At 40.7% G+C, this 27946-nt stretch overlaps 1 protein-coding gene and 1 pseudogene across 1 annotated transcript; one reads left to right on the top strand and one right to left on the bottom strand.

The window, feature by feature from the left end:
* Positions 1-27946, top strand: TNFAIP6 (TNF alpha induced protein 6). Its single transcript, XM_061612946.1, has 6 exons — positions 1-191; positions 14843-14980; positions 17989-18150; positions 25233-25461; positions 26763-26803; positions 27279-27946. Exons 1-6 carry the CDS (start codon positions 98-100, stop codon positions 27437-27439), a joined length of 825 nt encoding a protein of 274 aa, XP_061468930.1. The 5' UTR covers positions 1-97; the 3' UTR covers positions 27440-27946.
* On the bottom strand, positions 6916-7034 carry LOC133378511 (5S ribosomal RNA; annotated as a pseudogene).

Genomic DNA, 27946 nt, shown 5'->3' with positions numbered 1-27946 from the left:
TCTGTCAGCCAGATGTTCCACTCGAAAGTAAGCAGCTGCTAGAAGCAGTTTTTCCACACCACTTCAACAGTGACTGCAAAATACTCAAACCGAAGATATGATTGTGGTAACTTTTCTCTTTGCCTTGCTGTGGGATAGAGCTGCTGCCTGGGGATTCAAGGATGGAGTTCTACATAATTCTATTTGGTTAGGTAAGACATATTTGTTTTATTTGTTTGTTTTCATTGATAAACCCTTGGCTGTAGAAATAGCCACCACATTTACTAAATCACTGCTGCAATTCTCACATACCATTGATTTAAAGGCAACTTCTTGCTGCAGTTTTAACTGAATAAGAAACTATTTGCATCATTTGGCTTAATGTTCTGTATTTTACTTTTTAAAAATGGTGCAGACATTTCATTAGTGACAAAGAATGCCTTTGAAACATGAGCACTGAGAATTATGTTATCTGAAAACTTTAGATGAATAGAAAACTAAGCCTCTAGAGATGTGCGTTTGTGAGAGAGGGGGAGGGAGGACTGAAAAGAAACAGCTGTGCAAGGTACACACTAGCCTTTGCCTTGTATATTTATTTATTTATTTATTTATTATACTTCTATACCGCCCCATAGCCGAAACTCTCTGGGCGGTTTACAATAACTAAAAACAAATACAATTTAAAATACATCTTTTAAAAAACAATTTAAAACACAATTTAAAAATTTAAAACAATATAGAACAGTATATTGTATATCTATGAAATTCTTTGATGCCCCATATAAAAATACTTTTGGAATATATGCATTGTAAAATAAATTGTTTTAAAAACATTTCAGAGCAGTTGCACCTTCCTGTATCCCATTCCCCTTGTCCTTCTATTTCTTCTGCGCCGTCTTTTGTCTTTCTAACCTCTTACTGTAGCTGGCTGCTGATTCCAGCAGCTTCTTGCCCTCCCTCTGTTTTAGAGAAGCTGGATTTTACTTATGAAGACAAAGAACAGAGCCTGATCAGTATCTTGATCATTGTCTCTCTGGGCACAACCAGGCATTGTGGGACGAATGGAGAGAATTTGACATGGGGGATGCCATTGTCAATGACACCTCTGTGTCTCTTACAACGTCTAGTTCTGCTTTATATTGGCATGTGGGGGATTATGGGTTTAAGGCACAGATGTGGTAAGAACACATGGTCTTTCAGTCAAAGCATTGGTCCAACTAGCGCAACATTGTCTACACCAGGAATGGGGTGCCTGTGTGGCTTTCTGGAGGTTGTTGGATAACAACTCCCATCAATCCCAGCCAGCATGACCAATAGTCAGGGAGATGATGGGCGTTGCAGTCCAACAACAACTGAAGGCCCACAGCTTCCCCATCTCTCATCTGCAGTGATTGGCAGTGGCTCTCCAGAGTTTCAGGCAGGGTTCCTTCCCCAGCCCTACCTGGATATGCCAGGGATTCAACCAGGGATCTTTTTCATGCAAAGCAGATGCTCTACCACTAAGCTACAGATCTTCCCGTAGAGATTCTCTCACTTTCATTATGTTCTCTGTTGTACTATAACACAGAAGGATATGCATATGCCATAGTCAGAGCAGGATGCTTCCGAGTACCTGTTGCTGGAAACTGCAGGAGGGGAGAGTGCTCTTGCACTCGGGTCCTGCTTGCAGGCTTGCCATGGGCAATTGGTTGGCCACTGTGAGAACAGGATGCTGGGCTAGATGGGTCAGTGGCCTGATCCAGCAGGGCTCTTCTTATGTTCTTATGCCTCTTCAATACGTCATTCTTTTACCAGGTTTCCATTTCTTCAGGTGACAGTTACAAACAAGGCTGTTGGGACTGGCTATATATGGTGTGGTGTGGGTGGCTTGCTATGACCCCCCCCTTAATAGATCCAGTGTCTACAATTTATTTTCTTTCTAGATTCATTTATCCCCCAGTTCCTTAACAGTGCAGTCCAGAAGTGATTGTTTTCAATAGGTCTTACTCCAAGTGAGCAGCAGGGAAAAAATATTGTTCAGGAAGACTTTGGGAGTCAGGATGCTATTGCTAATTCCAGAGGAGGAGAGTGGAAACACCTGCTGCTAATTGACTGCGCCCAGCCCACAGATGAGCTATGAAGGTTGCTGCAATGCAGAACTTTTGGGGTCTCCATGAGGGCATCACCCCCTTTAATATTGTACCGTTGAATGTATTATCCAGTAGAGAGAGATAGAGTGATGTTGTATTATTGGTTTATAGTTGAATTGTGCATGTGTGGCCCAGAGTGGGTTGTCATTTTTTTGTATGCTTCAGAGATGCCCAATACCACTTAGTATGAGAAACTGAACTGGTATTGAGTATGGCCTTACCTGGGTGAGAGACGGGGAGGGAGTGATTGCGTTGGATGCTATGTATTTTTGTAGCCTAAGTGTTTGTTCCTTATGGTGGTTTGACTGGAGAGAAGTTATCTGTATGGTTTGTGGGAATGAATCAGAGTGGGATTTAGACATGGAGGACTGTTGACATATTTGGGAGGGATTATTGGAGGGGTGTAGCTCCTAGTATAGTTGTTTTAATTAATTAACTAATGATGCTGTTTTGGGAGTTTGTATTTTGTATTTGATTCTTAACTCATAATGTTTATGTTTAAGAGAATACTTTTATTTTTCTGATAATTATGCTGTTTTGAATGTGTTTTTTATATTTGGCTTGAATTTGTAATGTTTTTTTTAATATTTTGTGATGTTTTGTTCAATGTTTTAATCTAGGTTGTAAACCGCTTTGAGATTTGTTTTCCTAATAATATAAAGCGGTATAGAAATGACATAAATAAATAAATAAATATTGATGTTGTATCATAAAAGCCAGGCCTTTAGCATGCAGGATCAAAGGTTGAGGCATCCTGTCATTTCACCCTCAACATTTTAAAGCCACAATCACAATGGGAATGTAAAAGAGGAGAAAGCACTTTCTTCTTCACTAGTACGACAGATACGATGGTGTAGGCTGGCTGAAATGGCCTGGCAGGCCTAATGGGGAGGCGTGGCAGGCCGGAGGTGGTTCCCCACCACTGCTATTAGCCGTTATGCTAGAGCAGCTTCAGTTTCCAAATAAACAAACCAAATAACATTCCACATTATAAAAGCAGCCTAGCTTTCCTAGTTAAAAAAAAAAAGATTCTGTGGTTCAGCAAAGCACAAATGACAAGGGCATTTGACGTGCACATACTTAAAGCAAAACACCCTTTTGTACATTGTAAATATATATGGGCATCTGGAACCAATTGTGGCTTCCCAGCATGTGCTTCTGCAATCCACTTTAAAAAAAAAAGACCGCTGTGCGCTTCAAACATTTTACATGGCTTGTTTGTTTAAAGCCATTATTAGGGTGTGAGAAGACTTGGCTTCAAATCCTAGACATGTCACCAATGCAACTGGTGAAAAGAGCAATCCCCTTTATGAGGAGGGCCCATAGTTCAATGGTAAAGCACATGGTTTGCATGAAGATCCCAGGTTCAATCCCTGCCATTCTCACTTCAAAGCAAATTTGACAGGTAACGTACACATTATATGGGAGATCTGTAATTGTATCTTCCAGTGTTTTCTTTTTAATGAACTGCAGCTGCAGGAGGGGACAACCAATTTGATTGGAGCAGTGGTGCTGGTTTAACCATCTGCCTGTATTTTCCCAAAGTTGCTGACTAACCTCCAGCTAGTATAGGTCCCAGGCTATGGTCTGAAGGCACATGAGGCCACTACCTTGCTCAAGCTCAGCAGGTTTTGGTCTGGTCAGTACTTGGATGGGAGACCACCTGGGAACCATATGTATGCCACCTTGGGTTCCATGGTGAAAGAAAGGCGGGGTATAAATATAACAAACAAATAAATAAACATTTGCTGTGCGAAGGGAAAATACAGGTATTTAATGTTTTTGTCCCTGTGGGGAAAACAGTAGCCTGGCAGTCAAAGGGGGCTATTATGATCTGAGGAAAATAGCCCTCTAGAAGCAGCACTGGGACAGGCCATGCCAAATCTGGGTTGGGGAACCTGCGGTACTGTGCAAGCTGGGACTGATGGGAGTTTAAATCCAACTACATTTGGGAATCCCACTCTTGTGTTAGACCTTGAAAAACTATTGCCAATCAGAATACATTATGTCAGGCTTTGTGGACTGATGGCCTATCTCTATAAGCCAACTTTGAATATTTCTATTATAGTTTTACGCAGCATAGATCAGGGTTGTCTAACCTATGGCCTTCCAGATGTTGTTGGACTCCATCAGTTCCAGCCATCATGGCCAGTAGTCAGAGATGATGGGCACTATTGCTCAGCAACATCTGAAGGGCCCCAGCTTCCCCTCCCTGGTCTAGATATACACTGGTGGACTGTAAGGTACACCTGTACAATCATAAAATGTGAAGCAGCTCTGAAGCACCAATGGAAAAAGAGACATTTGTTTTTATCATAATCAACTGTTTACAGGGTTATGGTAAACGGCTGACTGCTTAACATAAAATAACATTAGCCAACCCCTTCGAAATCAGTGGAAAAATAATTTCTAGATCCTAAAAATACTGAGCAGCATTCAAAGAAATAAGACATGCTGAAGCCAAATGAAATCAATATGCAGTGTTAGAAGGTGAATGTGTACAGAACAGGAACAGGGTACCTTCAGGACAGTTTTGCATGTGCCTGTTTGAGTACATGTAGGGGGGAAAAAAGAGGGGCTCAGATTTCGGCTATGCCTTGTATTGAGTTTCTTAGGCAAATTTTGTCTTATCTAAAATCGGTGTTAAAGTTTCAGCAGAAAACTGGGGGGGGGCAAAGGAATGGTTTTCTTTTGATTTTTTTTTTTATCATGGTTCAGACCCTAGTTTTGCCTTGAATTCATTTTCTTGAGCTGGTAACACATCCTTTGTGACTAGCCAGGCCTACACAGGAGCCATATTGTGAGCAGCCATAGCCCCAAGGCAGCCATTTTGTGGTGCTGCCCACAACAGTTTTTCAAATTTCCAAATGTGCCCACAAGCCAAAAGAAAAAAAGGTTGATGACCTCTTAAGTATGTTGTTAAATTATTGTTTGTATTGCTACTGCTACCCACATTGGGAATTTTCATTTAAACTGAAAAACTAAGTAAATAGAATAGCAAATGAAATTTTGCCACACATACATACGCTACAGAGGGGGGAAATATTACTGCAGCTCTGGGACAGCATGCCTCAAATTTAACATGGTCAATATAACACTTCCTCCTGTTCTATCTCATGCTGACTAGTTGGCACTGAGTAAAAAAATAACTCCATGGGATGTAATAAGGTCATAAACATACAGGAAAAAGTGGGGGTGGAAAACCTCCACACTCTAGGGATAAACCACTTAACCAAATTCAAATTAACTCCATCCTGGAATCTTCATATCCATAATTAGAGTGTATCAATAACTACACATGTATGTTGACAATAGTTACAGCAATAAAACTATAACACACATGACATACACACACTTTAAGATCAGGCATGTTCAACATGCTCAGCATTTCTGAATTAAATAATGTATTCTGTTTGGAGTGCTAAATGTCTGGAAGAGGGGTGAACAGGTTTCATATTGATTTGCTTCAACACATAACCATGAACTGGGCTCCTGCCGTGAGGAATGGTGGGATATAAATAAATAAATAAATAAACCATTTCACATGTGAAATCAAGCACCAGAATTATAGTTTGTAATTTAAATCATCACTTTTAACTGAGATTTTAGCAATTGGAAAGGGAAATTACTCTTGGTTTGTACTAAGATTCCATAATTTATCATTATTCAAATCAGGTCCCATCCAGCCACTTTTAATTTTCCCAGGATAGTCTCAAATATCATGGCCCCAGACCAGCGGCAGCCCTGTAGAGGAAATGGATCCACCCCACATGGCGCCATGGTCCCCAGAGCTGGCATCTCATCTCTGCCAGACTCCTCGATGGATGAGGAGATTCCTGAGGAGATATCCCCACAGCTTGCAACCCCAGGGCCTAGAAGAAGCCACTGGCTGCAGAGGAAGGCACTGGCCCTTTAACTGGTCAGATGCAGCATTCAGGGGGTTGGGGCATCTGGTTAATGCAAGGGTGGGGAACCACTGCCTCCAGGCCAAGCTTGGCCCCCTACAGGTCCCAATTTGGCCTGTGAAAAGTGAAAACCATGCCCACCGGCCCAACACTTCACGTCATATGTGATGTCTGGTGTGGGGCAGGTACTGATGTGGCTTCAAAGGAAGAGTTGAGAGGTTAAAGTGAGCTCCAATGTCCTTTTGCTCAGAGCTTGGAAAAGTTACTTTTTTCAGCTACAACTCCCATCAGCCCAATCCAGTGGCCATGCTGGCTGGGGCTGATGGGAGTTGTAGTTTAAAAAAGTAACTTTTCCAAGCTCTGCTTTTGCTGCTGGAGCAAAGCATGCTCCCACCACCCCTCAACTGATGGGCAATGAGAGAGCACCATGCTCTGGAAGGGAAACATGCATTTTTTTCTCCTCCATTTTAATAGTGGTTTCAGTGGAAACCACTGTCCTCTCCTGGAGGGCTTTCAGACCAAAAACCAGCTAGTTTTTCAGCGGTTCAAAGAGCAGCACGGGCTGTTTGCAAAAGGACTTTCAAACAGCCCTATGCTGCTCTTTGGAGTCCCAATAATTGGGGCTTCACAGCACAGTATCATCTGCCATCATAGTGATGCCAGGTAACTGATAGGTGGGTCACCTCACCTGCCTGTCAAATTGCCCCACCAGGGTCAGAGAGATAAGGATCTGGATTGCCAGCCAGAAAAGCTTCCCCACCCAAGTGAATGAATACCTGTTGTTGTTATATGCCTTCAAGTCGATTATGACTTATGGTGACCCTATGAATATTTTTTGGATATATTCATAGGGTTTTTATGGTAAGAGGTATTCAGAGGTGGTTTACCACTGCCTTCATTTAAGCCTATGGCACTCAGTATTCCCAGGTGGTCTCCCATCCAAGTACTAACCAGGCCTGACCCTGCTTAGCTTCCAAGATCAGACGAGATCAGGCATGTTTAGGGTAGTATGGCCATGGGAATGAATACCTAGTCCAAACTAAAATGATTTGCAGTTGCTCCAGGACACTTCTGAGACAACTTCTGCTTCAGCGACAGGATCACTAGTTGTGCTCCTCAAACCCATGTCTAGATACTGATCCTGCTTTGCCTCATCTTCCTGTCTGCCTGGAACTACTGATCTCCCCCTTACTGGGACCATTACTTATCCACAATGGTGGGCATCCCCATGGATCAGGACACCAAAAAAGCCCACTTCTGTGCTAGTAGGGCCAGATCTTATCTCCACAGAGTAGTGCTAGATCTCATCCAGGGACTCTAGGACTTGAAGCAGGAGAAGTGCAATGTCTGAAACAGAGAGTTTGTCTAGTGAGCTCCTTGAGACTGTGTGTATAGCATGTATGGTGGAAAGAATGTCATGCAGTGGCACCGACAGAGTACTTGCTTTGCATGCAGAAGGAGCCGTGTTCAATCCTTGTCTGACACCCTGGAGAGTCACTGCCAGTCAGCGTAGACAACATGAGCTAGATGGGCCGATAGTCTTGAGTTGGTGTAAGGCAACTTCCTGTGTCCCAATGGTGCAGCTAGGTAATTTTAGGCTCTGGACTATTAAGTCTTACAGGGCACCCCTCTTTAGATGGTATTGTGCATTACTTCACTTTCTGCGAAATGTGATAAGCCTGCCCTGCTACATTTGGGGATCCTTTTCCTTGTTCAGCTGAGTGGGGCCCTCGACTTCTGCCTTAAAGTCCTACTTGGGAGTGGAAATGTTGAGAAATGATTGCAAAAAATTAGAAACTGAGAGAAACCAAAATTGGTATATTTGCCTCTCTCTCTCTCTCTCTCTTCTCTGTTCTCCCCCCCTGCCCCCATACACACCTATCTAGACTTACTGATGAAAAAGCCTAATGTTTTCTTTTATCTCTTATAGGAGCTGTGATAGGAATATAAAAAAATCCCAATTAAGCTTTGTGAGGGGGATTGTATTTCTGAGCTTCCTATCTCTGCTGCCCTTGATATAATAAAGTTTGAACTTCTGTCCTGAAAAGCATGCTGTCCAAAAATTAATTCCTTTTTATGGCTTTTCCACATACAAGCATAAACATTTCTAAGTGGTGCACAGATGGGCTTTGGATATGCATGGAACATTTGGAAAGAATTCCTTCCAAGACTCCCACGGAGATTTCCTCAGAATCAGCCCTCTGCCATTTGAGGGGACCGCTTTTACAGCTATCGTAAGAACATCCAGCTGGGAATTTCCCTGTTTGGTGCCAGCTCTAAATTCCTTCTTTCTCCAATGCAAATGCATATAACACAACTCCATGGCACAGTCGAAAGATAATGTGTGTATCTTTCTGGGTACTTATAGAGATGGATATATACTGATAAGCTAAGCATGCTTAATAAATGAGGCTCAGGAGTTCAAGTTGGCTCACAAGCCATTGGCAGCTTCCAAATAGTGGCTCCTTGTGTGGTTCAAGAACAGGAACAGACATGGGATTAAAAGAAGCAGTGCCTCTTCTGCATTTTTACTAGCAATGGATATAACACTTTCCATCTTCGTCTCAGCAGGGCAGGGAGAAAGAAGAGGATATAGCAGCATCAATGCAGTATGCAAAGTCCCTCTCATATAGGCTACGGGTGGCTACAACTTTGGCACTACAGATGTTGTGGGACTACTTCAACTCCCATAATCCCTGACCATTTGCCATGCTGGCTGTTTTAGTTATTCACATGAAACATTGTAATCCCACTTTTCAATTTTAAAAAAGCTCCTAGAGGAGCTTACAAATGTTAATGATAAGTCAGACCCTGCCCTCAAGCCTGTAATCATGGCATGGCATGACACAAAAGGAAAGGGGATTGGGGGGATGAGGAAAAGAGCAACCTCAGGCAATTTCTTGGTTACAAAGCTCTTGTAATGATCATCTGGAATGAAAAGGCTTCAAAGAGAGGAGAAACAAAATGTTGCTGGTCTGTCAGCAGAGCGTATAGCAGCTGGAGTCCAACAACATCTGGAGGGCCACATGTTAGCCACCCCTGGTATGCACAAGGCTGTTTTAAATCAAAGATTAAGGGGGTGGAGGGAATACAGATGCAGAAAGCCTGTCTGTTCCAGAAAAATAACTTTTACAAGAGAGTAAGAGAGATGGAAGTTTCTGATTACTCTCAGTAGATCTGGATCACCCACAGGTGCAGTCCACAAAGACAAAGACTGTTGTAGTTTCTGTAGCAACTGCAAATATCATCCCAAAGAACCCTGTCAGGAACAGCTTGTCCACTCTAAAATTTAGCTTAGTTTGTGGAAATTTTTGATTGAAAATCCTACAGTATCTTGTTGATCCCTTAAACTATGATATAGTAATAAGAGTATGAAAACAAGAAACTTAAAAAAAACCTGTCTAAAATATTAATATTTATCAATATTTCCTTCAATTTATCAATATTTCATTTCAAAATATTAATGTTTCCTTTTAAAATATAGATATTTCCTCTAAAAATATAGATATTAATATCAATTTTTTCCCAAGGAGGGAAAAAGCAGATTGGTAACAGCAGCGACTTGCAGACAAAGAATGAATTGGCACTGGCCCATGGATCTCATCCCTAATCTAAACCCCCTGCAAAAGGGAGAGCTGCCTTCTTTGGCCTCAGGCAGCAGTACCCATTTCATCTGTTGCTGACGCTACTGCTGCTGTTGCTGCTTGGAGAAAGGGGAACATTTTTTGATTCAAAGGGCTATACGTATGCACCAATTAAAAAAAATATTTAAAAAAAAAAACAATTATTAATGAATAAGCCCTATGAAGTCCAGTGACATGATTTGTCAGAGCCCTTCCCTTTTTATTGTGCATTCATCATGATTTGTGGCTCTTGAGCAGAGCTTGGAAAAGTTACTTTTTTGAACTACAACTCCCATCAGCCCAATCCACTGGCCATGCTGGCTGGGGCCGATGGGAGTTGTAGTTCAAAAAAGTAACTTTTCCAAGCTCTGCTCTTGAGGATATTGGGATGGTTACATGCAACCCCACTTTCAATACTGTTTGCAACTACAAAAGTTTTGGGGTGGACATACTGCTTCATTTCCAGCTGGTGCATCTCCTGTAATTTCCTGCTGAAATCCTGCAACATTTTCTGCCTCAAACATCCTGAGGGTGAGGGTTTTTGTCCCGCTGTTGTTGTGTTATTGTGCAAGACTGGCCCTCCAGATGGCAATAACGTGGTAATTGGGCAGAGCTTGGAAGAGTTACTTTTTGAACTACAACTCCCATCAGTCCCAGCCAGCATGGCCAGTGGATTGGGCTGATGGGAGTTGTAGTTCAAAAAAGTAACTTTTCCAAGCTCTGAGTGGGAAAACATTGCAGAACAACTAATAAAGGGGGATGATGTGTGGACAGTCCAGTATGAATCCACCACTAATGCATTATTATTGTGCTAATGACATGTTGCATAATGCACCTGCAAACAACAACACCAATCTGGAGGTGTCCTCAGTTAAACCATGCTTCTCTAGATTTACTACTGAGGTTGGGGTGCAGGGATGGGGTCTTTGTACATTTCACGCTGCTGCTGCTGCTTCCATTGTTGATAATAGGGCCAACAAAGGATGGATGAGTGTAGCTGGGATTAGAGAGAAGAGATTACACACAGGACAGATCTACACCATACATAGTCACCAATAATGCCTCTGGCTAGTAGGGTGGCCAGATGCAGATACAAAAGCATACAGGGCTCCTGCACCTATAATAATGGTGTAGAAGAGGGGATTTCAGCAGATGTGGCTTGTTTGACAAACTACACCTGATGAAATTCTCTTCTACACACCTGTTAAAGGTGCTGGAGTCACCCAGCTTAACAGTCCTCTGATGAGACTAGTGCCCCAAAGAGAATTTTTAAAAAAAGGAGGGGGAAGGAAGTATGGTGCTTAGGCCAGGCTGAATTATATATGCCTGAAAAGAAGTGGAATGGTATCCCACCCCACTTTGAGCACTCGGTGGGACAATAACACTATTGTCATTTAGCACCTGAAACAATTGTGTAGTGGATTTTTTTAAAGAAAAATTAATACGAAAAGGGATGACAACACAGAAAACATTGAAATGCAACAGTTTGGGAGAAACGTCATCTGGGCTCTCAGAGTACATGAGCAAGTGGCCTGTGTTGATACCAAAGAAAATGACTGGTGTGGAAGTACCCTGTGCTAAATCAGGGACTATTTCCCCCCTAATGATAACTGCCTGCTTTCCTAGCAGGACTTTGGGGCTGTTAGCTTTTCAACTCGCTATTTTGTTACCTGGCCTTTTTTCCTACCATGTCTTGTTCTGGCTTGGAGTTTTATACCAATTGTGTGCAATGAAGTCTTGTACTGCTGTTTCACTCTGTTTACCTGTGAGTTGTGCTGACTAGTGATTTAATTCCTTGTACTGTTCCAAGAGAGGATTGTGACACACTGATGGGCCTTTCCAGATACATTTAGTCTCCTGGGAATACCCTGCAGTGGTTACTGTTGCAGGTAGGCAAATGACATCAGCCATATTGTGAAATAATTACTCTTGACAACAATTATACAATTAGTTATAGTTGTTAGTTAACATTAATATCTGCCCCCCCCCACCAACTAGCACAGCTGTTGCAGGTCTTTCATTGAGAAGTACGCTATTGTCATCTTTCCTACAATTCCTAAAATCATTTCCCTTCATTTTATGATAAAAAAATAAAAAAATCGGAAGCTATGTGATCCTTCCAGCCAGTGTCAAAGCACACTCCTCAAGAAGCTGAGTGTGCACGCAACTGCATGCAGATGCATGTGAATGTGTGCAATATAGGGCAAACCTTGGCACAAGCTGATTCATTCAGCAGGAAGAGGAAAATCTCTGCCATTGGCTGAAATGGAAATGGACTGCCTTCAAGTCAATTCTGACTTATGGTGACCCTATGAATCGGGTTTTCATGGTAAGCGGTATTCAGAGGCGGTTTACCATTGCCTTCCTTTGAGGCTGAGAGGCAGTGACTGGCCCAAGGTCACCCAGTGAGCTTCATGGCTCTGTGGGGATTCGAATCCTGGTCTACCAGGTTGTAGTCCAACACCTTAACCACTGACAAAATCCCATAAAAGAATATTCTATTTAAAAATACATCACGTTATGCCTCACTTTAGGTTTTCAATTCATACATAACTGGATCAGTTTATAACTGGATCAGTTTTAAAAACAGAAAGTAAGGGTCTTTCAGAATTTAAAATCTGCAATTGTTAAAGACAACATAATATACTATCATGTTTCAACAGTTTATTCTAAGATTTTATTTTTTAAAAATCCTGTCCTACTCTTACATGAGATTGCCTGTGGCTTCCTATCCAGGATTCAGATATGTTCAAAACCAGCTTAGCTTCAGTGATTCTGCAGCAGCAAGTCATTGCCTGGAATCTGCATATTCATGTTTTAATACATTACCTTTATGATTCTCACTGCCAGGAAAAATTACCACCACCACCCCAGCTCCTTGGAAAATGCCAATTGCATAGACTCATTCACTCAGGAACATTTGTTGAAACAGTGTTAGCCAAGCTGGAAGAGCATAAGAAGATGGAGAAATATAATAACCTTATCCTTTTTTTAAAAAAGTTTTTAATATACCAGCCAGTCTTTCTGGAGGTCTAGGCAGCGGAATAGTCATGTGTTCTTAAAATTATTCAACAGTGACAATTCAATGTTAAGGGCCTTCATCAAGATGCTAGTTTTAAGTTACCAAACTCTCATTATTATGCAGACTGCAAATGTCCTAAATCCCTAAGCTGCGTACACATACCACACATTTTAACTGTGTGCGTGCACCCCCCCAAAAAAGCTACCTCTCATAGAGCTGCAGTTTTCAGTACCCTTGACATTACAGTTCTAAGGATTTGGGGAGGGGGTGTTCTTTATATACATGGTGTTTGCATGTCTCATTGGGAACAAGACACATTTAATTTTCCAAGCCAGAATGCATAGGATTCGGCTGCTAGTCAAATGTTTGATCATTCTAAATGTATGGGTATTTATTTATGCCATTCTGATAAAGGAGGCTGTATTGAATTTCTGTCAAAATATTACCCCATGTATTCATATTTTTGTTTCCAGTTACTTTGGTTACAGTTTGTGTTTTTGTAATAATTTGTTCATTATAACCTTAGAGGTTTCACTTTTGAATCTTCCAGTTTGATTCTGCGACTGCCACAAACAGGGATGGAGAAGCAGAAGAGACAACAAATACATTTTAATATTATGTGGCCTATCTGTTTAGTTCTGGGTTATGCAAGGGATTGTAGGACAGAAACAGGAGTAGGCTAAGAATGGGTTCAAATGCACCACTAAACCATGGTTTGGTGCTACAAAAGAAAGACTTCCAGCAGTCATGGGCTTGTATACTTCCTCTTTGCCCACAATGATTGCTTCTCCTTTTCTGGTTTCAGCCTAACCACAGCTTGCCATTTCATTTGAACTGGCAAACTATGATTTGCACTTATCCTGCAAACCAGGATTCAAAATCAGAAACAAACCCTGGTTGCCCATCCTGTTTTGCAGAATAAGTACAAATCAGAGTTTGCCAGTTTAAACAACATGGCAAACAGTGGATTATCTCAACCTTGAAAAGGGAGTAAGGAATCACTGCATACAACAGATGGATGAAGGAACATGTGATCCCAAGGCTCTGTGAAGGCTTATTCTTATAATGCCATTAGGCCAGGAATTGGGAATCTGTGGCCACCCAGATATTGTTTGACTCCAGCTCCCATCATCTCGGCCATTGGACATGCTAGCTGGGGCTGATGGGAGTTGGAGTTCAACAACCTCTGGAAGGCCACAGGTTCTCCATCCCTAGTTTAGGCATCACATCTCAGCCAGCCACAGTCAAGTGGGCACGAGCCTGCATGTAAAACGTGGGGCCTGACTGGGCATGAAATGTGGATAGCAGAAACCCAAATCTTAGTAAAGGGAAGGCATAGGAGAAAAGGATGAACTGGAGCTTAAGTATGGATGACTAGGTAGACAGACACAGGTAGGACAACGACCAGGCCAGGTAGAATAAGTGAGGAAGATCTGCCAGATCCAGGAAATCTGCAGTAAGGCATTTAATCCTTAGAACTTAAATGTTGCCCTATGGCTTATCTACACTATAACATTTCAAATTTCAATCAGCTTGAGACTTGTTTGTATTCAATTTAACTGTTATTGGCTTTCCCCAAGCATATTTTGGAATCATAATTCTTTTTGATGAGGCTGCCGACGATTAAATTTTTTAGAGATCCCTAGCCTTTTCTAGAACTACAGTCTCCGAGGTTCTTTGATTAAAAGCCTTATCAGTGAAGCAAGCTTGAAGCTAATTTATATTTGTAATGTACATATGTCCTAGAACCATCTGTGGATGTTAAAATTGATTGTACTACCTGTCAGAAGTGCAATAGCAGTATTCACTCACTGACACCCACAAAAGGTTTGGGTATCCCTTGAGAATATTGGATCACCAGGTTATTTCCATCAAAGTGCACTGGGACTGTTCTGCAGATGAACTTTTAACCATAGTTTTTTACCATCCTGGGAATGGTACAGCTTTCATACAAAGAATTCTGGGAATCGTTCAGTGGCGACATGAAAGTACCTTTAGAAAAAAAGACATTTTTAACAGTTGAAAAAAAACCCATATATAAAAAACAGACTGATAGATTTTTCATGTTAACATTGGCCTTGGGATGCTGTTTCTTATAAACTGTTGGTGGTCATGAATAGTAGGACATCAGCTGGATTCCTCAGAAAACCCCCACTGTAACTGTTAATTACTTTGGATTCACAGAACGAGCGGCAGGAGTATATCACAGGGAAGGAAGGTCTGGAAAATACCAGCTCACATATGCAGAAGCAAAAGCGGTATGTCACTATGAAGGAGGACACCTAGCCACATACCAGCAGCTGGAGGCTGCAAGAAAAATAGGTATGAGCGCACAATATATGGAATCATTTGGAAGCACAGTCCAGCAGGAACTTTCCTGTGTGACACAAAGTCCACTGAAATGAAGAAGCACTGCACAACACATCTTTCAATGGGGAAACATCCTACTGCAGCCTTCCTGTGACTGTGCTGTCTGGGGCTGATGGGAATTGTAGTCCAAAACATCTAGAGGGCAGCCATTTGGGGAAAGCTGTCCTAGTGCATTTTGCCCATTGATTCACATCACAAACTTTCTACACTGTGGATTGGTCAGTGATTGAGTCTTTTTCTGTTCATCCGTTTCCTTTTTCGTTAAAACTTTACTTGTAAGCAATAGTGAGGATGAAAATTCAACAACCCTGCAAGCATGGATTAAAACCAGTTTAGTTTTATTAATCTCCATTGTATCAAGGCTGCAGTTTGAAATCTGCTACTTAGCTGTAGGTTGCAGCTAATTTCAGTGGGACTTAGTTCCAAGGGGAAAATTACGTGTAGTGCAATCCTACAGGTGTCTACATAGAAGTAAGCCCCACTGAGTTCCATGAGACTTACTTCCAAGTTAGTGGGTACTGGTCTACAGCTAAAGGATAATTGTTCAAACTGTTGCACACATTTTTCAGCACTACTGATTTATAGGCTGAAGTATCAAAGAATATAGATGGTTTCAATAAAATAAAGTGTGCACAGTTCCACCGTATGCGAACAGACTAGAAAGGTGCAATTTGGTGACAAAGCAACCAACGTGATTAATTGCCAAACTATTTGACAAATGAGTGCAGTGTATGATAAATGAGTTTCATTCACTTCTGACTCTTTTGCTAACTCCTTTACCTAGAAAGTTATCAGTCAGAGGCTTTGTAAACAGTTATGTTTGTAGCACGAAAATGTAGTTTTTCTCAATTTCATGCTTGTCGCCAACATGTTCAATCTAGATTGATTGTAGATCCTGCTGTCCAGATGGGTGGGTGTGATTACTTGATATGTGTTTGTAAACCCTCTCCTTGATTAGATTATGCATTTGAAACCCCTCCTCTTGCAATCTTGGTATATACCCATTCACAGTATCATTGGGTAGGTGTGGATACACCTCATTGCTGGGACCATCTACAACTGCAGGGTAATTCAGAATCAATCAGCAATAAACATTAAGTTTAGGAATGAAACTAGTTTGTCAATAAGTGCTGTTCAGGGGCAAAAATATGCAATAGGTCTTGAAAGTGTGTGGACTACGTAGAAAAAACAAGAACTCAGTCTCCACTGATTCTAGAATGAAATGTTGTGTGTACATAGCCTACACTGTAGTACAAATTTCCAAAGCTCAGAATGCACCTGGGGCTTGTCAGTCTTTCCATTTAAGCCAAGATGCTTATTTTATGGAGCCTACCACAGAAAATCACCCAAACAGTATGTTAGCACATTGTCAGTGCAAAGTACCTTAAGTAAGGTAGTAATAGATTTTTTCCTTATGTCACATGTGATACTACAGGTTTCTGCTTGCACTAGTATGATGAGTGATATTAACATGGAGAGGAAGCATTGCCCACACCTGAGTATGATGCCCTCAAAAGCATCATTTCAGTTTTCAGTAGGACAATGGGGCAAAGAGATTTCAGCAGCAGGGGCAAAGCTTGCAGAACTTTCTCTTGGAGCTAGTCAAAATTAAATTAACAACAACAACAACAAAGTCCATCGGTGCGTGCATATATCTATGTGTATATATATAATGTGCAGTTCTCCAACCAACCAATGTTTACAAAAATGCGTATGTTAGGGGAAGTGAATATGTGAGTTAAAATACCGTACAAAAATGCATTATATGATGAGAAATTGCTTGCAAAAATGTGTACATTAGCCAAAACGTCCTATAAACATGTTTATTAGGAGAAAGTAGCACTAAAATGCTAGAGATTGTTCATGGTTCCCCCCCCCAAAAAAATTGCAAACTGCTACAGAAAGGGGGAGAACTGAATTTAAGACTGGAAAAATGGGAAATGGAGAGAACCAGCACTTACAGATCTTTCCATCCCTAGCATGCACCGAGTGGCAATGCACTGATGATGTAGAATCAGTATTAGCTTACATTCCACAGAGAACAGAAATCAACTGGGTTTTTTTTCTTGGGCAGTGATTTACGACATTCCACAGGAGCCTTATTTACACATTCAGTTCCTCATGCAATTACTATTGTGACTGTGGGAGACTAGCTACTCCTGCCCCGTCTTCCATTTGCTGGAGAAGGTCTGAAGCTGGGAGCCTGCTTTACACCTGTAGGCTTCCCACATGATTTAGAACAATGTTCTCCAACCTTGAGTGCTTAGGTTGTAGTCCATGTTGTTGAACTACAACTCCCAAGATCCCTAATCGATCCCTAATCATTGGCAAAGCTGGCTGGGGATGATTTTGAGTTGTAGTTGAACAACATCTGGAGAGAGAAGGTTGAAGAATACAGACCTTGTAGAAGCCCAATTGCACAGGGTTCTAAATGACATGGGGAATCTATTGTTGTAGAGCAGGCTCCTCATAGCACATCTTTCCCTCCGTTGTGTATAGGGCACCAGGCCAGGTAACAGGAATGCAACAGAAGCGGTGGATCAAGGAAGCAGAGCGCCACTCTCCACTCAAGCAATGGTAATTGCATGAAGGATTGAATGCCCAAATAGAACTACCAACAATTCAGTGCCTTACACTAGTCAGATATCTTTGACTACAAGTGCTAATAGCAAGGTTTAGTAAGCATCTGCATCCAATTGTTATTTATTAGTTTAAAGTGAAAACAGCCCTTTTCATTGTAAAAGATAAAACATAACACATTTTCTAAAATATTTACCCTGCATACAGCATTTTCTATGCCCAGGCCGGAAATTGTTTTGCTAGCACAACCTCATTCAATTAAAAATAATTGGGTGTCAATTATATTTTTGACAATGAGAACAAAAGGTCATTAACTTGATTTACAATGTTTCCTTCTTAGCCAGTACTGGATTTATATGACTCAGCCTTTCATCCCTCAGGGTATCATATGTGTGCTGCTGGCTGGCTAGCTAAAGGAAGAGTTGGATATCCCATTGTCAAACCTGGAAGCAACTGTGGCTTTGGAAAGACTGGGATTGTAGATTATGGCTTTCGGCTCAACAGAAGCGAGAAATGGGATGCTTACTGCTATAACCCTAATGGTAAGTGTGCAGCAAATAAAATAAAATATATCTTGGGGATATCTTTTAGCCTGTGATTGCAGATGCACATGCTTTTTAATGTTCCCAAGAGAAATTCCAGAGCCATTTCTGGTTGTGGTACAATCTTTCTAGTGGAACATGTTACACATTGTGTAACCCGAGGAATTCCATAACAGTGCAACACCTATTTCATAAATCTGCTGGCAGTATTTTATTTTAACAACTGAATGGGGGGGGTACCACAGTAGCTCATCTTCTCCTTTTGTTCCAAGTTAGTGGGGCTTTCTTCCCCTCTAGTTAGTAGAAATGTTTTGATTAGCAGAAAAACAAGTAGCCTCAGTTGTGTGGATTTAAGCTTCTTCAGGGGTGCGGATAATGAATTTCCCTTTTCCTCAGTAATGTATTTAGCAGCAAAGTGATGGAAAGGCCAGCAGATTTTTATTCAAAATTTAACTCACTTGTTTGCACCAAATATTATTAATTGTTAATTTGTGTTTTCATTGAAGTACATGCCTCCTGGTTCTTAATTCATCCTCTCTAAAACTCTCAGCATAATATTGTTTTTATTTTACAAATAAAGGTAACAGAAAATAAGGGTGTTTCCAGACAACAGCTTTCCCAGTGAAAATAGTACCATAAAAGTTCAATTGATAGCTGGTCTTCAAGGTACTATCTGCTAGCACAGAGATCTGGTACCATGGTTCCTAGTTTGACACAATGGTTCTTTTTTTTTTTACAATAATTTTTATTCAAATTTTCATAAAACATACAAAACAAAATCATAAAACATTCAAAGACAAAAAACAAAACAAAACAAAAATGATTAAACAAAAAAATAAAATGTTGACTTCCCATTTGTCGCAGATCAAATCAGTTATAGGTCTACAATATATAACAATCCTGTCTCTTAAATTATATTATAAAATCACTTTCCTCCAGTAGTTATCTTAATTAATCATCAAATCTCATAAACATTACTTTATTCTTTCCACAAAAAGTCAAAGAGAGGTTTCAATTCTTTAAGAAATATATCTATCAATTTTTCTCCTAATAAACATGTTGATTAATCCATCTCGTTAATAATAATAATAATCTTATTGTCATAACCATAGTCCAAATAAACATATCGATTAATCCATCTCATCAAAATCTGTTAGGTCCAATAATTTCAATAGCCATTATTCCATTATCCATATTAATTCCATCTTCCATCTTCAATAGTCCTGTTAAGTCCAGTAATTTCAGTGTCCAATCTTCCATTATCAGTATTCCATAATAATCTTGCTGTCATAGCCATAGTCATATAATAAGAGTCTGATGGGAATTTCCTCTATCCCAAATATTTTCTTGCCATCAATTCTGAATAAGTTGCTGAAATATTGTTGTAAAGTCATATCTCTGTTCTTCTTTTTTACAAAATGCACTGGCTCATCTCTTGAGAGTTTTTCCATTGTCACATGGCTGCAGTTAATTCCATAGATTTTCTCTATATCAAGCTCCATCACGTCATTCCAGTCCAGAAGATTATCCAAGCCATTGATAACTTTATCTCTAATATCTTCATTAATTTCTTCAGAGATAACGTTAAATTCCAAACAGTAGATTTTATTTCTAATATCCATAAACTCCAGATCTTTTTCCAATTCCACATTTGTTCCAATCTCCAGGGCTTGTATCTTCCCTTTATTTTTTCTTTTCTCATCTCTGATCTCATTCTCCTCTCTCACAGGATCCCCTATTTCTTTAAGCTCCTGCGTCATTTTGCTCAGTTCAATTTTCAACTCCTTACTGCCCTGTCGCAGGGTTTGTTTCGTTATCTCAATCTCATCCATTATTTTCTGAAACATAATTACTTCCAGATTCTCAGCCACTTTCTTGATTGCCATTTTTAAAACCACGAAAACAAAACAAAAATAAAGAAGAACCACTTCTTATTTCAGCAACAATTGGGTTAATATTCCAGGCTTGATGACATCACAGTATAAACAGAGCAGCCTGCCTTATCTCTCTATGTTCAAGAATACAAAACAAATTTAGTTCCCAGCATCAAAACAGTTAGTGGCGTCGTGAAGAAGCAGATTCGTCAAAATAAAATAGACCAAAAAGAGAATAGTCCCAGACAATATAATGTTCCTCGGAATAGAAATCCCTCTTCTGTTTATATCTTTAGAATGCACGTCCAGGACAGCTTTTTGCAATAGAAACAGAGATAAGCTGTTAATTTCGTGAATAACAGAGAAGAGTTATAGCTCACCCAGAAGTTCTTTAAAGCTGATTCATTTGACAAATCTCTTTTTGCTGCAACAATTTAAACCAAGTAAAAAAAATAATAGAAAGAAGGGTGCTTGCCTGTTAGTCCGTTTTCTCTTTGAAGAAAAGATAAACGTATCGCATTAATCAGATAGAGCTTGTTCGGAAGTCCGTCCGGCATTGCTGGCTGGACCTTTTCTCATAAATTAATGAAATCCAGTCCTCCCAACAAAAACAGGCTTTTGAGGTTGATCTCTACGTTTCTCCCTGCCCGGGAGAAATTTCATCAGTCAAAAAAAAAATGTTCTGACTGATTTATATCTGAATAAGCTTCTTTTGAGGCGGGAGCCCGTCTCAAAAGCAGGCACAAGCAAAGTCACCCTTCCCGGAAGTCCCAGTTTGACACAATGGTTCTGTACCAACTAAGCTAGATCAATGATTATCAAAGCATTAGTACAGTGTGAGTGTAGACTTCAATTGTCAGAAACACTGATTCAGAGTGTCTATACCAGATTTGGGGAACCTTTGGTCCTCTGGATGATACTGAACGGCAACTCCCACCATCGTTGGCCACTGGCTATCCTTTCTGAGACTGATGGGAGTTGTAGTTCAGCAACATCTGGAGGGCCAAAGATTCCCCACACCTGGTCTATGCTATCACACTATTCTGTTTGGAAGCATGCTAAGGATGGAGCACCATACTATTTAGTAATTAAACAGTTTACAAATACCTTAAATAAATAAATATCCACTACATGGCTCTACCAAAAACAGTATCCCATCTCGAGCTCCCCTATATCAAGTCGGATCACTTACCCTATATTGACGGTATGTATTTCTTCACTGCTGCTAGCAGCAGTCAGTGATGTGGAGGAGTGGCAGGGAAATATATAACATGATGATGTTACAACACATGGTAAGTAGTCGTACACATTACAGAAAGAGTAGGAGCAGGAATGTCATTTACAGCAGCAGCTCCATGTTAAACATTATGTTCTACCCTAAATGCACAGTGGCTTGCTAAAGGTCACTGTGATGTTCCTGTATTAATGTATATATGGTAAGTGCTGTTTGTATAGAAGATACATGGTAAGTGGAATGAAAGAGGAGGGGGGAGTAAATGAGCAGTAGAATGCTGGATGATTGGCTGAGTGTTTGAATGGCTGGGAGTATAAATGGAAGAATGACAGTTGAATCGGGGTGGAGAATCTGTGGTGAATCTGGGTGGACGTTGCTGGGTTGTTGGAGAAGTGTTTGGTGGTGTTTGGAGGTGGATGTCAGGAGCGTGTGGAGAAAGAGAGAGTAGGAGTTCTAGTTCATGATAAGTCAAGTATCATAGAAATAGATGAAACCATATGCTTAAGTACCATTAGAAAAGTAATCTTGTTATCTCTGTTATTTAATAAAAACTATATTTGGTTTACTAAAGGCCTGATCCTTGGCTGGGGTTTCACAGACCAGAAGGGAAGGTAAGGTAATGACCAAGGCTGAAGGGAAACAGTAACAAATGGTGGCAGCGGTGAAGAGGAGATTATAACATTCATAAGTATCTAGAGCAACCCTGAGTTATGAGTTATCTGCAGTGATACAAGGGGGTTGGGGACAGTTTAAGCACGCAGTCACAGAGGTAACCTGATTGAGAGAGACTCAGGCAGAGTCTCTGGGGATACTGGTTATAGGACGTGACTGGTGGTGCTGCCTAGCAGGGGGATCTGGTGAGGTCTATGCTAGAGCGGAGAGAGAAACCATAAAAAAGGACAGTCCGGACTGGTGGAGTCCCTGGTGGTGCCTAGTGACAGGCAGTAGCCACGAGCAGGTAGGAACCTGACAGGGAGAGCCAGGGAAGGGCGTCACAGTCACCAAGCTGACACATGAACAAAGTAGGATTTAAAACCAGGTACAAGTCCAATAAACAAGTCCCTTAATTTTTTTAGATTCTCTAGTGCCAATTGAATTTGCGTCATTAATCTACTGCTTTGCCCCTCCTTTTCCTTTTCAAACGTTCAGGGTAGATTTGCAGGGGCCATTTTCCTTTCAATGACAAAGCACTGGAAATCTCTGAAATCTTTGTGAACATTTGTTCATTTGCCAAATTTACTTCTTGACAAGGAATTATAAGGAAAACAGCTGCTAGTGCAGGCAGGGCTGGTCCCCAGGCAGCATCAGTGCAGGTCCCAGAGGCCAGTGATGTTCAAGCATACTAGGCTGTTTCTGCCAAGACCTTTTTTTTTCTGCAGGCAATGGAGCCAATTCTAAAACTACTACCATATCCCCTGTGGATGATTTTCGGAAAAGCCCTATGCATTCTGGCTGGCCTCCCAAACGGGCCTGAGGGACACTCTGCTTTTCCTGTTAATTGCTTCTGTTATGAAGCTCACTTGGGCCAGACACTGCCTCTCAGCCGCATGAAAACCCTATGTATAGGGTCGCCATGAGTCAGAATCAACTTGAAGGCAGTACATTTTATTCTGCCTCAGGCTAAGTAGCCAGAGCTCAAAAAGGTTATTTTGTAACAGGGGTGGGATAACCTTTGACCCTGCAGTTGTTAGACTACAACTCCCATCATCCCTGACTGTTGACCATGCTAGTTAGGACTGATAGGAGTTGGAGTCTAATAACACCGGGAGGACCACAGGCTTCCCCATCCCTATTCTGTAACATTGGTGACAGATTAAAAAACAAATAAAATAGCGATAAAGAAAAGAGACAGTAAGTAAGAAAGAAAATATCAGGGAGGGCTTTATTGCTCTATTCTACATTTTTTAAATCCTATGGCTAACAATGTCAATTTATGTCTCCTGAAGATACTGTTCAAGATTAATTATGAATTTAAATTTAAGTGGTTTCTGTTTGGAGAATGTATGGAAGATGCTTGTACTACAGTGTCAGAGCAAAATTTCAAAAGGGTGGCAGTTTTTCCTGCTGTTTTTAATGAACATAGAAGTGGGGGGGGGTTGTAAACAATGTGGTCTTAAACCTGCTTATTTTGCCCTTCCCTAAATGGCATTGGCGTGTTTCAAAACCTGCATTATTTTCCATAGCTAGGAACATTTTCTCTTTTTATCATTTTGCAGATTCCATTACTGCAGCGACCAGTTTCATATGTTTTGTACATCAAGCACTATAATGCCTCACTCTCTCTGAAAAGTGGTGGAGGGAACCTTAGAATTCAAAACCAAAAGCCATGTATAGCCCATGTAAGCATCTGAGTAACCTCTAAGGGCAGAGAGCTTACACAGATGGTGAGCACGTCAGGGAACATGGGGGAGGCAACACATTGTTAGAATTCAGTTTACTCAGCCTCTCTTTGCCTCCTGTTTAGCCATTTCCTCCAAGAGGCAAGCTAGATCTTTTCAAAATGTTTATACTGGTTGGTTTATGTACGATCCTTCTATTCTGAAAAAAAAATAATGCTTCATACTTTGTCAGTGACATTGTTCAGCTGAAGGCAATAGCCACCCTTGAAATGTAGGATACAAGCAATGTATAACACTGCAATGTTGTTTCACTGTTTCTGCCTAGCCTCCAACCTGCAATAAGCTAATACTACTGGACAACAGTGCAGGGTTATAAGCCATTCAGGGGCTGACCTGCAGTATTCCATGTTAACAACACTGCTCAGCTCAGTGGGCTGTCAGAAGTCACTCTTTTCCACCACAGTCCTTCCAAACTGTAACATGTACATTAAAGTACATTTGCTTTGGAACTGGGTTATTTTAAAACATGTTTTACAGTAAATGAGAACTGAGTTAGACCAGGAACTCTTCTCTTTGCTGCTGTCTTCTGGAGGGTTTTGGTGTGTGTGTGTGCTCAATTCCAGCTACATTAAAATCTTGGATTTCTCCATGGCTTTCTGTTGCTATTTAAAACTAACTTCTCAGTGTGAACCAGGAAATGACAATAAGATTATCCTCTCTACTCTTTTTATATTTGTGTCTCTTAATCCCTCTTAATTTTGCAACCACTCCATTCCATTCCCACCTGGTTTTCTCTCCACCACCAACCCCCCCAGTCCTCCACAGCTAGTGTGTATTCCAAGCTGAATGTGTTCACTCCTCACTGGGATTTTTTTAAGGGGGATTCCACCTTAGGATTTTTCTCCTATTTTTTTTTTTTTGCAAATTGTTTAAATTCTTTGGGTTCCCCTAAAGCTGCCAACATTCCATCTTATGTGTGGGTGCTATAGTTTTGGCTACATAAGCATGGACAACAGGGGTGCTAACAGGACTTTCTGAGCCCAGTACACTGTATGTGGACTGAGCCCTCCATCCTACCTGCAAAAGAGGAAACTAATTTGCATATATTTTGTGTCATATGCAAATTTGTATCCACTTTACAGGTAAGGAAAAAAGTCTTCCTGGATCATTTTGAAGCCATTTTGGGGGTCCTCCCTTGGACTTGTATGACTCTGCATTTCCCTCTAACAGTTGTCAATTACAGCTCTGGCTTCACGCACTGGCTCTAAAGACTGAAAGGTAGGAAGAGGCTCATATAATTTGCTTCCTAACTTCCCCTCTAAAGGGGTTAAAAATGCAAATTCAGCATCTGCCCCCACCCCTGCCGGCTCTGTCCAATACAGCAGTCCCCTTTATATCTATTTCTTTGTACCCTGGTAGACATTGTCCCTTGAAGATGGAAATAGAATACAAGATGATGATATGGCCATAGAATGGTACAGTGATGACAGCTACCATGAGATGCCAGTGTTAACATTTGGTTGCCTGTATCTCACTTGTGGATGTCAAATGTGTGGGTCTCAAGTCTTTTCTGGTACTGTGATAGCACAATTCAGCATCTGAAATGAAAGTGCCTCTATTTTATTTCTCTCGCAGGAAAAGACTGTGGTGGAATCTTCACAGATTCAAAGCATATCTTTAAAACCCCTGGCTACCCAAATGAATATGAAAATGATCAAATCTGTTATTGGCATATACGAGTGAAGTATGGCCAGCGGATTCAAATTCAGTTTCTCGACTTTGATCTTGAAGATGATACAGCATGCACAGCTGACTACCTAGAAATATATGACAGCTATGATGATGTTAATGGTTTTGTGGGCAGGTAAAATTATTTTCACACCTTAATTAATTAATTAATCTATTATACACTACAGGGTCATTGAAATTTCATCTACGAAAACAAAAAACAAAAAAACTACGATACATCCACACCATACATTTTGTGCACAATTAAAGCACATGGCGTCCCCCAAAGAATCCTGAGAACTGTAGTTTGTTAAGGGTGCCTGGAATTGTAGTTCTGTGAGAGGTGCCCTGGATTCTTGGGGAAAAGTCATGTGCTTTAAATGTACAGAGTGGATGTGTCCTACATCTATTATTTGGATATATTTATCCCACCCAGTCTCAGAGGTTCTGAACAATAACCGCATATTTACACATACACATGCACACACAGCACGCTAATAAATGTTAATAATCACACACACTCTTTCCTCAACCTTTTCCAACCTCTCCACTCCACCTCCTCTGTTTCTCACCCAGGGGATTCCCCCATTTTAGTCCCAGTCCAGGAATCCTTCCAAACTCATCATCTCTGGTCACTGGACAGCTGTCTCAATCCCCACCCAATCCCTCACGCTGCAATTCCTCCAAAATATTAGAACAAACAGAAAACTTTTCCCACTCATTCCTGATCTCTTATTTCTCATTCAGGAGACGTGCTTGGACTTCCACCAATTAGCATTTCCTCTCAATGCAAATAATACTAGCTTCAGATGAGGGATTTTCCTCAGGATCGCAACACAGGGAAAAGGGCTAAATTCCCACTCCATGCCTGTCCTGATCTCATTAAGTATCACCCTTCCCAGCTGAAACCATTTTCATTTTTAAAAGCCTACAGACATTTATCATTTGGCCTCTGTTAATTAAATGTTAACTAGTTTTCTAGCTAGGTTCTTAAAAGGTTCCAATCTGTGCCAAACACAACAGATTTGCTAGAGAATCCAAGATCAATATAAGGCTTCAGCCAATTCACTAACTACCATTGCTGTTGTTTCTGCATGGTCAGGCCTGTGCCAAGGCATGTCAAATCTGTATTGGACAGGCATGATGATATGATTGTTTCCTGCCATTCTCGTGTTGTTAGTGGGATGACATCAGATCCAATCATCTCAACATGCCCTGGGCTCCTAGTGGGAGGAAGGGCGGGATATAAATCAAACAAACAAACAAACATGGTCTCCCACCCACCACAATGGTAGCATGATCCGTCATGATATATAGCCCAGTTTTATATATATTTAAACTGATATCAACCGGACAAAGTAAATACGAGGTAGCTACTGCAGTAAGCATTTTAATGTATTTATATTTAACCAATAAATCATCTGTCATGTTTTTCAGGTACTGTGGAGATGAACTTCCAGAAAATGTAATTAGCACAGGTAATATTATATACACACACCATGCAACCATAGACAATAGAATGCTTTCTTCTCACTCTATAATAGTATTGCACAATGGACCATGACATCCAGAGGTTATCACAAAGGCCATTTCATACAACCAGAGCATTTGAAGTATTATAAACTTCTCCTCTACTATTTCCTAGTGCAGGGAAAGGAAGCTTGTGGCATGTGAGATGTTGATGAACTACAACTTCTGTCATCCCTCACCTATGGCAATGCTGGCTGGGACTGATGGGATTTGGAGTCCAACAACTTTGGGAAGGCCACAGATTCCCATTTCTGTCCTAACATGTCTCACATGATGAGTGGTATTTTTGATAGTGTTTGCGAGAACACTGAAGAGAAGAATGTTATTATAATGAATTTTGAAAGAGAAATATCCAAAAATTTCAAAACAAGAAGTTTTGTCTAAATACAAAAGTAATTTTCCCTTCTCTGTCCTTCATTCTAGGTAATGTCATGACTCTGAAATTTTTGTCCGATGCTTCAGTAATAGCAGGAGGCTTTCAGATTAAATATATTGCTTTAGACCCACCCAAAAAGAGCGATGGAAGAAATACAACTACCCAAGATAACACAAATTATTTTGCTGGAAGATTTGGCATGTTATAAAAGAACACTGGCGTTGAAGGAAGAATTTGCCTTGAATGTTTTTTAAAGACATTTCCCTACCCCACACCCTTTGCTGAAGTCCTCTCTGTGGATCCAATTTGCCATAATCTCCTATCATCTTCTCCCTATGTGATCTCTTCTCTTTGCTGATCTTCAGTGACACATGTATCCTCAGTGATAACACATACCTTCAAACTGATGACTCCAACCATCATGTGAACCTTCCCATGACTTTTTCTGCTTTTCTACCTAACACTGCAAAAAATAAAAAAAAAATCAGGCTTTTTGATACATTTGTTTCATGTTTCTAGCAAGAGTTCCAGGGGCCATGTGACTGTGTGCAAATAAGTTCCCTTCCTGCCTTCAGAGTTGCCCAGCAATAGCCACTTTGAATTGTATGCAATGATTATTTCCTTGAGCCAGAAAGATGAAGGAACATTTATGCATAGGCCTTGTAATAACTGTACTACATTTGATGTATTATTGAGATTTTAAAATAAATATTTA

The sequence above is a fragment of the Rhineura floridana genome, chromosome 2 (assembly GCF_030035675.1).
Source record: "Rhineura floridana isolate rRhiFlo1 chromosome 2, rRhiFlo1.hap2, whole genome shotgun sequence".
Lineage (NCBI taxonomy): Eukaryota > Metazoa > Chordata > Lepidosauria > Squamata > Rhineuridae > Rhineura > Rhineura floridana.
The sequence above is the reverse complement of the archived record's forward strand: the minus strand, read 5'-3'. Positions and strand labels throughout refer to the sequence as shown.

What these genes read in the sequence shown, in the direction of transcription:
- TNFAIP6 (XM_061612946.1), top strand. Translation starts at nt 98, where the DNA reads ATGATTGTGGTAACTTTTCTCTTTGCCTTGCTGTGGGATAGAGCTGCT. An exon ending in ACATAATTCTATTTGGTTAG is followed by an intron (nt 192 to 14,842) that starts GTAAGACATATT and finishes TTGGATTCACAG; the next exon opens with AACGAGCGGCAGGAGTATAT. An exon ending in GGAGGCTGCAAGAAAAATAG is followed by an intron (nt 14,981 to 17,988) that starts GTATGAGCGCAC and finishes TTCATCCCTCAG; the next exon opens with GGTATCATATGTGTGCTGCT.